The 15642-nt window shown below is 35.8% G+C and overlaps 2 protein-coding genes across 2 annotated transcripts; one reads left to right on the top strand and one right to left on the bottom strand.

The window, feature by feature from the left end:
* The first annotated feature begins 2769 nt into the window (after positions 1-2769).
* klf10 (Kruppel like factor 10) lies at positions 2770-5194 on the top strand. Its single transcript, XM_016294342.1, has 2 exons — positions 2770-2868; positions 4574-5194. Exons 1-2 carry the CDS (start codon positions 2770-2772, stop codon positions 5135-5137), a joined length of 663 nt encoding a protein of 220 aa, XP_016149828.1. The 3' UTR covers positions 5138-5194.
* Positions 5195-6302: 1108 nt separating this feature from the next.
* On the bottom strand, positions 6303-15289 carry azin1a (antizyme inhibitor 1a). The gene is made up of 8 exons (XM_016294341.1): positions 15267-15289; positions 14606-14740; positions 10079-10160; positions 9847-9921; positions 9591-9756; positions 8995-9113; positions 7112-7326; positions 6303-7032 (listed from the first exon to the last, which is right to left on the bottom strand). Exons 1-8 carry the CDS (start codon positions 15287-15289, stop codon positions 6918-6920), a joined length of 930 nt encoding a protein of 309 aa, XP_016149827.1. The 3' UTR covers positions 6303-6917.
* Positions 15290-15642: the final 353 nt, after the last annotated feature.

Genomic DNA, 15642 nt, shown 5'->3' with positions numbered 1-15642 from the left:
AGACAGAAGTTAGTAGAAAGTAGGTTTAACACTGGTTTTAACATTGTTTTAATGATATTATGGTGCAATGATGAAAAACGGAAGATATTGCACAGCGTTGTGAAGAAAATGGAGGCTTCTTAATGGTCGCTGAGTAAAACATGTGAGTAAACGCCCGAGCTACGCCCGAGCTGAATCAGGTTCCGCAGGGATCGCCTTAAATATCCGCGCATCAGTCTCCTGCACACACAGCTGAGCGGCCGTGCACCACCCGCACACACCGCGCCGATCAGCCGCCGATCACGCAGCGACGCGCGCTCCTGATTGGCTGACGCTCCGCACACCTTCGCCGATGATTGGCTGGAGGCGACACCACGACCTCGACGGCCCGGCTCGGCTTTCTGAAACAAGTGAATGAATCCAAGTTCCAGAGCCAGTGACAGTATTGATCATAATGAGGCTTCAGGCAGAGAGATAAACGAGAGAAATAACGCAGCATCAGTATGACATCCATATCTAAAAGCGTAAGTAAAACCAATTGCATTTGTGTACTTAATACTTCATTTTAATTGTATCTGCTATAAATAAAAATAATCCGTTTTTCATATTATTTCATGTTTAATTTTCCGAGGTGCACATATTATGCTTCCTTATTTTTCCTATTATATTTATTTAGTACGTTTATAAAAAGCTGATTTTGAATAATATTGTTTCAAACTAATTAAAAACTAATTCTGATTATATATATATATATATATTATATTTGTTAGTGAAGTTATACAAATTGGTAAAGGAGTAAATATTATAATCATATATATATTAGGGCTGTCAAAATGGCTGAAAAACTAAATTCTAATTTTGTACTTAAATATTATAAAAATTCGAATTGTATTCGAATTTAAAATGCATAATTTCGGTTACTAATGCACGTTTATTCAAAGCATAAGATAACATGACTATCTGTGAAAAAAAGTGCATAATGTTTAAAATAATGTTTATAAACCAATTATAATTAAGTTGCTTAAACGACTATAAACAAAACAGCATCATGTATGTATGCATAGTTTAATACAAAGAGTACTTTTTTCATTTAAAAACACGAGATCCAGTGGGATGAGAAAAAACTGCCATAAAGTCTCGAGATATGTTTTTTCAAAGTTACATTTACATTGTCATTTTGCAGAAGCTTTTTTCCAAAGCGACTTACAATTGGGGGATACATAAAGCGATTCTTCTTAAAGAGGCAAACAGACACAGGGAGTGCTCGTAACACCAAGTTTTAGGCATTGTTCAAATAAGCACAAGCTAGAAAGCGAAGGAATAAATAAAGAGAAAGAAAAAGTTTTTTTTTTTAAAGATGAAGTCAAGTAGCGTTTAAAGAGACGAGTTGTCAGCCGTCGCTTGAAAATGGTCAGGGATTCAGCGTTACGGATAGGGGTGGGAAGATCGTTCCACCAGCCGGGAACAGTGAACGAGAATGTTCTGGAAAGTGATTTTGAGCCTCTCTGTGATGGGACCACGAGGCGTCGCTCACTAGCGGATCTCAGACTTCTGAAGGGGATGTAAATTCGTAGTAGTGAGTGGAAGTAGGCGGGTGCTGAGCCTGTGGCTGTTCTATATGCAAGCATCAGTGTCTTGAACTTGATGCGAGCCGCAACCGGTAGCCAGTGCAAGGAGATAAAGAGAGGTGTAACATGGGCTCTTTGAAGACCAGTCGTACCGCTGCATTCGGATTCATTTGTAGAGGTTTGATTGTGCTTGATGGAAGTCCAGCCAGAAGAGCACTGCAATAGTCCAGCCTAGAGATGACAAGGGCCTGGACAAAGTTCAACTTGCATTAATTTTACATGGCTTTCTAAACATGCGGCTCTTTTGTGCGAGATGCGAGTGCAACGCTGATAGATGTCCCTCTAGAAAATGAGCGAAATATGCGTTCTGTGTGAACGGCTTGGTTTCAGTTTTGACGTAAACAAGATCTTCTCCGCACTGATGTTCTCTTTTTCCGCAATATTTGTAATTAACAACACAGTAGCACTGCATCTTGTGGCTTCAACTGGATTGGCTAACAAAAACATTAAACCTTAACGTACACCTAAAATTCGTTTTTGCATTAGAATGTGGATTTTTATTTTAAATTCGACGAATATTTTAAATTCGAATTTTTTTGACAACCCTAAAATATAAATATATATATATATATATAGTTCTGTTACTGATTTTAAATTACAAAAATTGTATAATGTAATCCATTACATTACACATTTGAGGTAATCTAACCAGACTACTTTTAGATTACTTTGGATCTAACTCGTTTATCCCATTGATGTAAATAGGATAATCTTGTACCATATTCATATAAAAATACATAAAGAAAATCTATTCCACTGCTGTTATTAACAGCATGAAGTGCATTAAACATTATATTACATCAAGGTTTCCCAAACTGAGGTTTGTGAAGGAACTGCCGGTTTGTGAGTTTAATGAAAAGCTAATAATGGTAACACTTTATTTTAAGGTGTGCTTGTTACACGTTACATGTACGTACTATTATAATAACAATGAATTATGCATAATTACATGCAAGCCAAACCCTAACCATATAGTAAGTACATGTAGTTAATATTACTCAGTACTTATATGTATAATTACACTGTAACAAAGACACCTTAACATAAAGTTTAACCATAATAATGAATTATGGTAATGCACTTAATTTCCTTTTGTCACGTCTAGCAGCCTGTAGCATGCTCAGATTCAGACGGGAGATATTCAGAAGCTGTGGAGGCCCTGATGTCCATGAACCTCCAGCAGAGGGAGTTTCGTGCTTTGACACCGTCCTCTGAGGTGTGTGAAGATCCCTTCACTGCTGATTTCCACCAGTCGACCTCTGTGAGTGAGACACAAAGGTGAAGCTCACAAACACATCCAGGTCATGTTCCAAACAATATCTACCCCCATAATTCTTAATACTGTAATACAAAAACCTTATGCAAATCTAAACCTCACTGTTGTAATGTAAACCAATTATATACCATTTAAACTGTAAAGTATTGGTGCATATGTTTTTGCACTGCATTTGTTCAGATTTAAATTAAAGCAAGACACTACAGACAAAGCCAATGTTTTTTTTTTTCATGCACGTCCAAAATACATTTGAAAGTGTTTATTTTATTGCATTAATCTATTTACATCTGTAGATTTCAATTCCAATTCATATCTTTAAAGGCTGTGAGTTGGTTTCTCCATTTCAACAGCACCTACATTCACTAAACTGTACAGTTTTATTCCTATCTATATTCTGAAGGGTTTCATTTGCCTGATATATATATATATATATAAACCTTTTTTTTCAGTGTTCAGATTGATTAAAATCATGAATTGCAATAATTTTTATAAAACGGTTTTGATTTTTAGAAAGGTATCAAACATAAAACATTATTATTACATAATATAATAAAGTTGTAAAATAATTTGAAAAAGTATTACATTTTGCATTTCTACTTTGTGAAGTCATGCAAATAGTCCATTTCTGGAGGAAATATATATATATATATATATATGGGTTATTATAGTTAACTAAGACTACAACTAAAACCATTGTTCCTTCAAATAAAATAAAATATAAAATAAACCTTGGTGTAAAAATAGAAAAAAACTTGATGTCCTAAAATAGCTAAAACTGAAAGAAGAAAAAAATCTATAGACATATTATAAGCATTATAAATAGACAAATAAAACTAAAGTGAAAACAGAAAATATAAAAATACAAACTTTAATAATATCCAAGTGATTAAATGACACTGATAAACATTCAGATTTACAGTGGGTACGGAAAGTATTCAGACCCCCTTACATTTTTCACTCTTTGTTATATTGCAGCCATTTGCTAAAATCATTTAAGTTAATTTTTTTTCCTCATTAATAGCAAAGGGTCTGAATATTTAGGACCATGTGATATTTCAGTTTTTCTTTTTTAATAAATCTGCAAAAATGTCAACAATTCTGTGTTTTTCTGTCAATATGGGGTGCTGTGTGTACATTAATGAGGAAAAAAAATGAACTTAAATGATTTTAGCAAATGGCTGCAATATAACAAAGAGTGAAAAATTTAAGGGGGTCTGAATACTTTCCGTACCCACTGTATGTCCTGGAAATGTTTGCAAATTAGTGAATATTTAATTAGATGCCTCATTAATGATTTAATGCCTCATTTTCATATTTAAACATAACATTTCAGAACACAGATACAAAACATTTGTCTTAACCGGGGAAAATATGGTGAGATCTATTAGTGTGAGGTCCAGTAGTAATTTTACCTGTATGCCGTAAAACTCATTGTAGTACAGTAATAAGGAAAATACAGTAATAAAAAGACTGAATTTCAGTAATCTAATGAGATTCTGACTGAAACGGCCAAAACTCAAAACTAAAATATCTAGGTTACAATAATGAGAGATGCATGAAAATAATGGCACAATATGACCTGAACATGTTTTTGTGAGATTCACCCATAAATGTAAATACAGTAATCAGGCCAAACCGGTTTCAGTAATTCCTATGTAGAAACAGTCATGAACTGGTTGTATTTTTTTAGGTAATGTCATGCATGACTCCACCGTACAGCCCAGACAGCGACCTGCACCTGGGGTCAGGGGTCACGGTTTCACCTGAGGCCAGATCTCAAGCGGTCAGTGTGATCCGGCACACGTCAGACACCTATCGTGATCCGCTCAGATCTTCAGCAGGTCCCCCATCAGCCCCTGCTGCAGCGCTGTGGGATTCTCCGTCTGGAAACTCGCCAGCACTTTCAGTCTTCCAGATGCTTCCAGTGACAGTGAGCTGCAGCCCTCCTCTGGCGTCTGTGGTGTTTGTGGCCAAATCTTCAGTCGTGGTGATTCTGCCCCCTAAACAAACGGTCACAGCACCTTCATTGGGTTTGAAGTTCACCACCATCGCTCCCGCTCCAGCCCGCGACTCGTCCGCAAACAGCCCCACCTCTGGAGCCGTCCCGTCACGGCCCCGCGATCACATCTGCACCCATCCCGACTGTGAGAAAACATACTTCAAAAGCTCCCACCTGAAAGCACACCTGAGAACACACACAGGTACAGAGAAGATGCTTCTATCACACCGACACGTAAAGCATCTTTATTGTTAGCAGGATTTAGATCAGTGCTTCTCAGCAGAGTTTTACTTTGGACTTTGGGTTTATGAAAATACATTTTAAAGACTTTTTAAGACCAAGTAAAGAAAATTTAAAGAACAAATATAAGGAAACATTTAAAAATACAACAGATCTCCATTTCTTTTTAATTTATTTTACAAATAAAAACAATAAATAACATAATTAGCTTAATGCTTAAATACCTCAGCTCCTAACCACTAAACTGTGTTCTTTTAGTATCACTGATATACTATTATAATAAATTTTATTTAAAATATAATTATATATATATATATATAATTTTTGCTCAGAGAGGTTATTCTGGTTAAATAAAAGTAAAAAAATATATATAAAATTTATTTTATTTTTTATTTAACCAGGATAACCTCTCAGAGCAAAAAATAAATAAATTACATATATATATATATATATATATACTGTATGTGTATACATATTAAATTTTTTTCTTCAGTTCAGTTGACATTTACTTTGTTTATATTTTTTAAATGGTTTTAGTTAACTATAATAGCCCAGCCACTAGAATATAAAAATAACTTTTACTGTACCTTCTGATCACACTGCAAAAAACTTATTCAGATATCTAAAGATTTCTAAATCAAGATGCATTTACTTGAGAAGCAAAATGACATTAGAAACCTTGTTTTCTGAGAAACTGAACAAAATGAAGCGAGTTTGATTAAAACAAGATCAAATATCCATCAAAAGGCTCAGAAAAATCATCTCAATTCAAAGGGAAAACAAGTTTTTCATTCCCCACTGACAGATATTTGTTCTTGTTTTAAGCATTAACTTGGATTTGTTCAGTTTCTCAGAAACAAGGCTTTAGACATTTTTAACTTCAAACCTTTACTTCTGGCCATAATAAGAGTCCTCTATCCTTAATAACGCTTCCTCCAGTGAAAAGGTTGTCTCGTCTGAATCAGGAGAGAAATATGTACAGATTAAATCATTTTAATGATGGATTTGTTTCTTACAAACACGCAGATTTTGGCTTCACAAGTTGTTAACTGATGGACTGGAGTGCTGTGGATTACTTGTGGATTATTGTGATGTTTTTATCAGCTGTTTGGACTCTCATTCTGACGGCACCCATTCACTGCAGAGCATCCATAGCTGAGACACTGATGCAATGCTACATTTCTCCAAATCTGATGAAGAAAAACTCATTTATAGCTTGGATGGCCTGAGGGTGAGGACATTTGCAGCAGATTTTGCATTTCTGCATTTGGACATAAGATTTCAACAGTTTACAAAGTTTCCATTGTATTTAGTCCACAAAAACATACCACAGTGCTCTGCTGAACTATTCCTGTAACAGTTCAAATAGGACGAAGATCACAATTTTCCAGTTTAAACATCATATTCGTAATACGAATAACAAAAAACAAGTGCATGTTTCTTTAAAAGCATCTGATGATGTCATGAAACTAGACTTGAGGTTTAATAAATAACTTAGTACATGACTGATTCCATTAGTAAGTGGAAATATTATGTGTGTATACATTTATAAAACGGACTTAAATATAATTAAATGTATCTGTAAAGGCCAACTGGCTCATTTGTTAAAGCTAATCGCACCTATTTGCTGTTTATCCATCAGTTGTGATGGCTATGAAGTTGTTCTGTTCAACAACACTTCTTCAGCTCTGGTCCCAGCCAAACTTCTTCAAAGCAACTGAAGCTTCTTAGAAGATCCCAGGTTCTTAAGTGCTTAAAGTCAGTCGAGATAATGACATTAATAAGTGGCATTATGTTACGCCGGGGTGGAAACGGACGCCTTGGATATGTTTGCTTGCAAGCCGCATGGTACCACAGAGAGGTTCTTCATCCTCGAGTCCAAAGTGACGCCACAGTTATGAACCTGTTGCCTGCAGCAGGAAAAACAACTTGATTAAAAACCAAAACAAAAGCACCGGATTTAAAATTCCAGATAAAGTGGCATTGTACCAGTCGCATTCAGTGATGCTGTAGAAGACGGCCGGTTTGTGTTCCTCTCCGTTAGTGAATGTGGCCCCCAGACCGTTGGCCCCTGCATTGCTGAAAAGCAGCCAGTCTCCAACACTGAGCTCCGGCAGCAGACATCGCTCCACCACCTGATCCAGATCATCAGCAGACGGACCCCACAGACTGCTGGAGAACAGCGGCTCTTCTGCGCTCACCTCCTGACAAAACACCACATTACACATGATCAGCTTTAACAATCTACTGACTAAAGCACTAGCCTGTGATGGTTTTAATGACTGAAGATGATGCTCAAATCTTTTAAAATCTTTCTTGGTCCAACAAAAGAAGCAGCTCGCACACATAATTAGGGCTGTCAAAATGACTGAGAAACTAAATTCGAATTTTCTACTTAAATATTATCAAAACTCAAATTCTATTCGAATTTAAAATGCATAATTTCAGTTAGGGGGAAAAAAAGCTTTTGGCTTCTCTCCTGAGGCCACAAGAGAGCGCATCGAGCAAAATATTATGCACGTTTCTTCAAAGCGTAATAACACGACTATCTTTGAAAAAAAGTGCATAATGTTTAAAAACCATATATAATTAATAAAGTTGCTTAAACAATTAGAAGAAAAAAAACAGCACCATGCATGCATGTATGTATAGTTTAATACAAAGGACCGAAAACCAATCACAAAAGTAAAAACACGAGATACAGTGGGATGGGGAACAACCGCCATAAAGGCTTGACATGTTTTTTAAAAGTTTAACTTACATTAATTTTACATGGCTTTCTAAACATGCGGCTCTCTTGTACGAGGCGCGAGTGCAACGCTGATAGATGTCCCTCTAGAAAATATGCCTTCTGTGTGAACGGCTTGGTTTCAGTTTTGACGTAAGCAACAACATCTCCACACTGATGCTCTCGTTTTCCGCAATATATGAATGAACAACGTAGCAGCGCCGCTTCTTGTGGGTTCAACTGGATAGGCTAACAAAAGCATTAAAATGCAATGACACTTACATCGTTGCATTTTGTGCGCCACTGATAAGGCTGCCTGACGGCTGACGCAGACCTAAAATTCGAATGCAACGTTTTTGCTTTCGAATGTGGATTTTTTTTTTTTTTCGACGAATATTCGAAATTCACTTTTTTTTTTGACAGCCCTACACATAATCGTAGAAACACGTCTTACAGAGTGCTTTTATTCAGAAGCCAAAAAAATGCTCAGATGTATGTTGTATTTAAAGCTATTGCATGTATGAAATGTTTTTTTAATTTTACATGGCTTTCTAAACATGCGGCTCTCTTGTACGAGGCGCGAGTGCAACGCTGATAGATGTCCCTCTAGAAAATATGCCTTCTGTGTGAACGGCTTGGTTTCAGTTTTGACGTAAGCAACAACATCTCCACACTGATGCTCTCGTTTTCCGCAATATATGAATGAACAACGTAGCAGCGCCGCTTCTTGTGGGTTCAACTGGATAGGCTAACAAAAGCATTAAAATGCAATGACACTTACATCGTTGCATTTTGTGCGCCACTGATAAGGCTGCCTGACGGCTGACGCAGACCTAAAATTCGAATGCAACGTTTTTGCATTCGAATGTGGATTTTTTTTTTTTTCGACGAATATTCGAAATTCTAATTTTTTTTGACAGCCCTACACATAATCGTAGAAACATGTCTTACAGAGTGCTTTTATTCAGAAGCCAAAAAAATGCTCAGATGTATGTTGTATTTAAAGCTATTGCATGTATGAAATGTTTTTTTAAATGTCTTTTCATGCAGGTGCAGACACAAAAAATTATCTTTAAATGTTTGCTGATGTTTATGCATTGGATCAATGTCACATTAAATTTAAGAGAAAGCGAGAAATATTTACCTTGTGTGCCGAAGGCATTGAGATTGAATCTTCACACAGCAGCTTATTGGCAAAAGTCCCATAAACCCCATCGTTCATGTAGTAGAGAAACTCAGGCTCGTTGTTTGCAGACAGTGCATCTGAAAAACAAAAACATGAGTTTAATAAACACATTATGATCAGTGTATCACCTATGAGACATGCAGTGGGATTTTATTTAATATTTACATTAAGATTGGGCGATACTGCAAAATAAAATTGTAATATAATATGTTACAAATAATTTTCAATATAAATGAAAATATATATAAAAAATTTAACATGATATTTTTATAATATATCTATAAATAAAATTGTAATTAATTAATATAATACTTTACCAGCATGTACTTACAATAGGGTTAGTTTAGTTTAGGGTTGGTTGGTTGTAATTATGCATCATTTACTGTTATCACTATAGTGTACACGTAACGTAAAACGCAAAAAATAAATAAAAAAGTGTCACCATACATTTATTTACCCTTTTGATGATTCAATATTTATCCAAATGTATCTCCAGCAAAATAAAACCCACGGTATATCATGAATATCTGATATAAATATTGACTAGTACTCACTGTGAGGTTGACCCCTGAAATCACGAGCCACGGTTTTCTTAGCGATTATATTCATGGCCAGCGTGAAGGCAGATGACACATAATAAACTCCGGGTTCAGCGATGAGCGACAAGCCGGTCGAGAGAGGAAAATACATGTCCAGCATGGGTTTCAGCATCTGGTTAACCTGCATACAAAAACAACACTAGAAGCTCAGCGGGGGGAAAAACACATAAATACAAGAAATCGCTTACAAAAGCACAGCAGAATACAGTACCTTGTCTAACTGTGCCTCACTTCCATCAAAGCCGCCTCCGACGTCCAGAATACTCATCTCAAAGCCAAGCTCCTCCTAAGATCAGATTCATTTAGAACACGTTTCCGAGGGGGAAATAAATACTGAAAGTGACATTTAGATAAATAAAGATAATTCCCTCTGGGCTCAGTAGGGAAGCTCATGGCACAATCAGATCAGAATTCGATCCATGACTGCATGAGCGATGACTCACCCCCATATCAAAGACACAGCGGGCGTCAGAAACAGCACGAGAGAATGCTTGTGCATCCTGACAACAACTGGGAATGTTGAATCTGTGAGCAAAGCATGAAATCAAAACATACCTCATTTACTTCCTTTATAAATGTCCTTGGCGTAACTGAGCATGACTCATTAGAGAAAAATAAAGTTCATTCTGAGAAAAGCTCCATCATCATTTGTTTACACACTAGCTTTAATGTCTAATGCAGTGGTTCTCAAACTGGGGTACGTGAGATGACGGAGGGGGGTACACGAACAGAATTCTGAGTTTTGGCATTCATTTAATTCTATCCCAACTTAAAATAACATTAAAACCGAACCGTATTTCTGACAAAAGGCCGCTTCAAATGTAAAAACAGGAAAATGGGAGTGCCGTAAACGGTCAAATACATGCCATCCAATGAGCTTACCTCATCTTTTGCGGTCAAAACTGACTGCATCTACACAAGCAGCGTGCATGTGATAGGATGCCCGCTGAATATGCTGCTTAAGCAAATCGCGCTGCTTTTCAATGTATCTTGAAAGTAGATCTTCACTTAATAGCATGAAGAGCAAATATTGACACTGACTGAGATCGATTTAAACTGTCTTCGATACAGACACACTCTGTGCGTGTTATTGTTTTCATGTTTAAGATACGAGCAAGAACGAAAATTTCCCTGAATATCCAAACGATGGCAAATGTGCCATTATTTTTTTTACAACAAAAAAGGTAATATTAAGTGAACATTACATTTTAAATGTAGCCTACATTTTAAACAGAATATTGTCATGTTTGTTATATTTTGCAATTAAATAATAGTTCCAACAAAATCCGTATCATATGGTGTTGCGTCTCCAAGCAACACACAGCGGTGTTTCATTAGTGAAGGAATCTGCGGCTTTGAACGATTTGGAGAGTCAGTGATTAATAACCCATTCATAACTACAGCATTTTGCTTCGATACTGAATGAATGACGCCACGACTGGCTCATTAAGACAGTGACTTGCCGCCACCTATTGGTGGTTTTATTTTTTAAATCTACAAGTATCACTTCGATTTGCCATCATTTATTGCTTTATTTATTATATTAATAATACACTTAATGGAATGTTAAGAATATAACGTAAAACATGACATGCAATTAATAAGGATAGAAAATATGTGCCTCTATAAAGTAAAAAAAACAAAAAAAAAACAAAGCACCTGTAAATCAATTTAAGGGGGCAAATATTGTCCTTAGAAAAGGTGTAGCTGCGGTCTAAGTGGAAGAGAGGTGGGTACGCAGAAGAATGTTAAATGCCCCAGGGGGTACGCCGCTGTAAAAAATTTGAGTACCACTGGTTTAATGCAATGACATAGGAAATTACATATACAGTATATGTAATTATAGATGGCACGGCATTATGATTTTGGCTTTGCGGTTTATTATTGTTTGTAATTTGTGTCCATCAAGTGAAGCCTTTTCTGATAATAAGCAGTGTTTTAATGTTTTATCTGAAGAACGATGCGACGTGATGTCATATAGTTACGGGCGGAGTATTATTTATCTGCACTCGTCCAGGCCCTCCATCTCAAAACACCACTCCAGCGCCGGAAAATTCATTATCATCCTACGCCTGTTATTGTCAGGAGACATTCACCCATGTACAGGTCCTAATGGGGAAGTTTGTCCTGGTTTTAACAAAGGTCGAGTTTTGGATTCCGGATCGTACTTGGCTGAACGTAACTCAGGTACAAGCGTCATGTAGTGATATGGATCCAAATATTAACAGCATAGCTAATAACATATCCTACCTTTGTTTGAGGACTATTTTACTGTAAAAGGTTTACATTTTGTGCATTTAAATGTAAGAAGTTTATTACCTAAGATCGATGAAGTAAGGTGCTTACTTCAGAATTGTAAAGCGGGGATTTAGAAACATGGTTAGATTCTTCAGTAGCTAATAATGAAATTAGAACAGACAATTATAATGTTATTAGGATGGATTGTAAAAGACAATGAGGTGTTTGTATTTTTATTAGATCGGATATTCATTTTAATGCGTTAGATATTAATGTTGAGCAAGAGTTATTGTTTATGGATTTATTGTTGCCTGCGACTAAACCAATGCTGTTTGGAGTATGTTATCCTCCACCCAATCAAAACTATTTTTATGAGGGACTTGAGTATGTTTTAAAAAATTATAATGACGATCTGACAAAAGAATGTATTATTATGGGTGATTTTAACACATAATATATCTAAAAGAATAGGGGACAATTTCAATGCTCTGCAGTCATTATGTAAATTATTCCATTTAACCCAAATTATAAAGAAATCTACCCAAGTTTGGGAAGGTTGGGAAAGTACCATTGATCTTATTTTGGTATCGGATGTAAAGTATATTTCCCAGAAAGGAGTAATTGAATATGGTATTAGTGATCATAATATTATCTTTTGTACTAGAAAACGCAGTAAATTAAAATTTTGTAATCATAAAACAATTTAATACTGAAGATATAATATTGAATCAGCGGATCCGTGTATGAGCAGATATATTAAGGATCCGCTGACAGACGCAGCTTTCAAACGCTCCTGTGTGTATCTGTGTAAGCACTCGCTGAAGAGCGAGAAGCGATAAACAGTGTAGCCAATCACAGACATATCTGTTGAGCGCGTGAACACAATGGCCAATCAGAGCCGTTTGAGAATCCGCTCAACAGCGCTCAATGCTAGCGGGAAATGCTGGTATAGTCACATTTTTACAATTTCAGTACCGACATTGGTACTTTCGACAACACTCATTTCCAGGCGCATTTTCACCTTTATAAGGGCCTTTTCTATCCTTATTAGATCTATGGATCATCTTTTGTGTCAAATTTATACATTTAATCAAATTCAATTAGAATAATAAGACACTATAGACTGTTACCAATCAAATTAATCAGTATCAACAAAATCCATTTTTCCATTGCAGCTTACTTTAGAATTGTAAAGCGGGGATTTAGAAACATGGTTAGATTCGTCAGTAACTAATAATGAAATTAGAACAGACAATTATAATGTTATTAGGATGGATTGTAAAAGACAATGAGGTGTTTGTATTTTTATTAGATCGGATATTCATTTTAATGCGTTAGATATTAATGTTGAGCAAGAGTTATTGTTTATGGATTTATTGTTGCCTGCGACTAAACCAATGCTGTTTGGAGTATGTTATCCTCCACCCAATCAACACTATTTTTATGAGGGACTTGAGTATGTTTTAAAAAATTATAATGACGATCTGACAAAAGAATGTATTATTATGGGTGATTTTAACACATAATATATCTAAAAGAATAGGGGACAATTTCAATGCTCTGCAGTCATTATGTAAATTATTCCATTTAACCCAAATTATAAAGAAATCTACCAGAGTTTGGGAAGGTTGGGAAAGTACCATTGATCTTATTTTGGTATCGGATGTAAAGTATATTTCCCAGAAAGGAGTAATTGAATATGGTATTAGTGATCATAATATTATCTTTTGTACTAGAAAACGCAGTAAATTAAAATTTTGTAATCATAAAACAATTTAATACTGAAGATATAATATTGAATCAGCGGATCCGTGTATGAGCAGATATATTAAGGATCCGCTGACAGACGCAGCTTTCAAACGCTCCTGTGTGTATCTGTGTAAGCACTCGCTGAAGAGCGAGAAGCGATAAACAGTGTAGCCAATCACAGACATATCTGTTGAGCGCGTGAACACAATGGCCAATCAGAGCTGTTTGAGAATCCGCTCAACAGCGCTCAATGCTAGCGGGAAATGCTGGTATCGTCACATTTTTACAATTTCAGTACCGACATTGGTACTTTCGACAACACTCATTTCCAGGCGCATTTTCACCTTTATAAGGGCCTTTTCTATCCTTATTAGATCTATGGATCATCTTTTGTGTCAAATTTATACATTTAATCAAATTCAATTAGAATAATAAGACACTATAGACTGTTACCAATCAAATTAATCAGTATCAACAAAATCCATTTTTCCATTGCAGAAGTGGCACAGAATCAGCATTAAGTAGTACATACACTGCAATTACAGTTGCATAAATATTACTATGAGATCAATGTTTTTAGAATAATATTTTGAATATTAAACTTTTTTTTAACAAAATGATACTTTAAATATTTTAACCTAAAACTGCCAGTAAGTGGTGGCAAGTCTTAACAAGTCGTTGAGTCATTTACTAAACCAATTTGATCTTAACGAATGAATCACTGATTCATTGCTGCTTTGTTTGGGACTATATTATCTTCTTTTTTACTGAACGGCTGTACTCTCAATGCCTGTTTTTTTTTTGTGTGCAAAATCAGAGACATACTCTATAATGTCAGCCTCCACATTGTTAAAACAATACATATCACACACCCCTACAAAGACATTAGAAACGGTGACATGTCCAAACACTTTGAGGCTAATGTAATTCATAAATGACTCCAGTCGTATTGAGAATTCTCTCAAAACTCTAGCGAGACTCACTTGACTCCTGTAATGTGCAGGCTGAGCTCTCTGGCACTCTCCAGCAGATGTCTGCAGTCCTTCAGCGTGGAGCCGAACGGTATGGCCGTCTCCTCACGCTCGCAACAGCTCTCCGATGTCAACAGCAGCAACACCCTATTACAGAAAACCAGTTCAAAAAGATGAGGGTTAGTATTAAAAAAAATCCAATGCATTAGTGCGAATGCAGCCTATCAGAGCTGCCGCTGTCGATTACATCATCAGTAATAATCAAACAGCAATAACACAGAGAAAAAAAACCTCACTGACTGCCCTTGTCTGGACAACTTTTAGATAGTATAATGTGTTTCTTTATTGCTTTATATTTGCTTGTATGTTTTGAAGCTGTATTTAGTTTGTTATTAATGCAATTCTGAGCAAAAATAAAAAAAAGAGCGAGAGAGAGAGAAAATTGTGAGACACTCGCAACCGTAAGAAAATGAGTCAGAATTGTGAGAACTGTGGCAAGCGTTTTTATTTTTAAATAAAAAAAAATAAAAAAAATTTAATTGCAACTTTTTCCTCTTACAATTCAAGACTTTTTTTTTCAGAATGGCAAAAAAAAAAAGGACAATTGTTTTTTTTTTTTCAATATTTGAATAATTTGCATGTTTACGGTTCTTTGTTGTCGACTTTTTCTCACAATTCTGCAGAGTTCCCACTCATTTTCAGTGATCACTTTCCAGGACTTCGAGGACTTTTCCAGGACATTTTCTATTTAATTACAGCGGGAATAAAAGACAAGGATCACGCCCTAAAGTAATATATATATATACACACATACATACATACATACATATATATATACACACATACACACACATACATATATATACATACACATATATATAGTAGGACACGTGGGAACCCTGTTCTGACTTTTTTTCTTGCAATTCTTAGACGGAAGCCCCTAAGCTGTTCTCGTAGTTCACGTACACCTGCAAAATAAAATGCATATCATAAATGAGGCGTGTCAAAGAATATATATCTGGAGCAGAACAATCAGCGTCACTGTTAAA

The sequence above is a fragment of the Sinocyclocheilus grahami genome, unplaced genomic scaffold (assembly GCF_001515645.1).
Source record: "Sinocyclocheilus grahami isolate Dianchi unplaced genomic scaffold, SAMN03320097.WGS_v1.1 scaffold316.1, whole genome shotgun sequence".
Taxonomy (NCBI): Eukaryota; Metazoa; Chordata; class Actinopteri; order Cypriniformes; family Cyprinidae; genus Sinocyclocheilus; species Sinocyclocheilus grahami.
This window is presented reverse-complemented; position numbering and strand designations above follow the sequence as displayed.

Coding starts and splice junctions, on each gene's coding strand:
- klf10 (XM_016294342.1), top strand. CDS start 2,770: ATGTCCATGAACCTCCAGCAGAGGGAGTTTCGTGCTTTGACACCGTCC. Junction 2,869..4,573: donor ATTTCCACCAGTCGACCTCT/GTGAGTGAGACA, acceptor GTATTTTTTTAG/GTAATGTCATGCATGACTCC.
- azin1a (XM_016294341.1), bottom strand. CDS start 15,289: ATGAGTGGGAACTCTGCAGAATT. Junction 10,161..14,605: donor CTGCACATTACAGGAGTCAA/GTGAGTCTCGCT, acceptor CTTTGCTCACAG/ATTCAACATTCCCAGTTGTT. Junction 7,033..7,111: donor AGCATCACTGAATGCGACTG/GTACAATGCCAC, acceptor TTCCTGCTGCAG/GCAACAGGTTCATAACTGTG.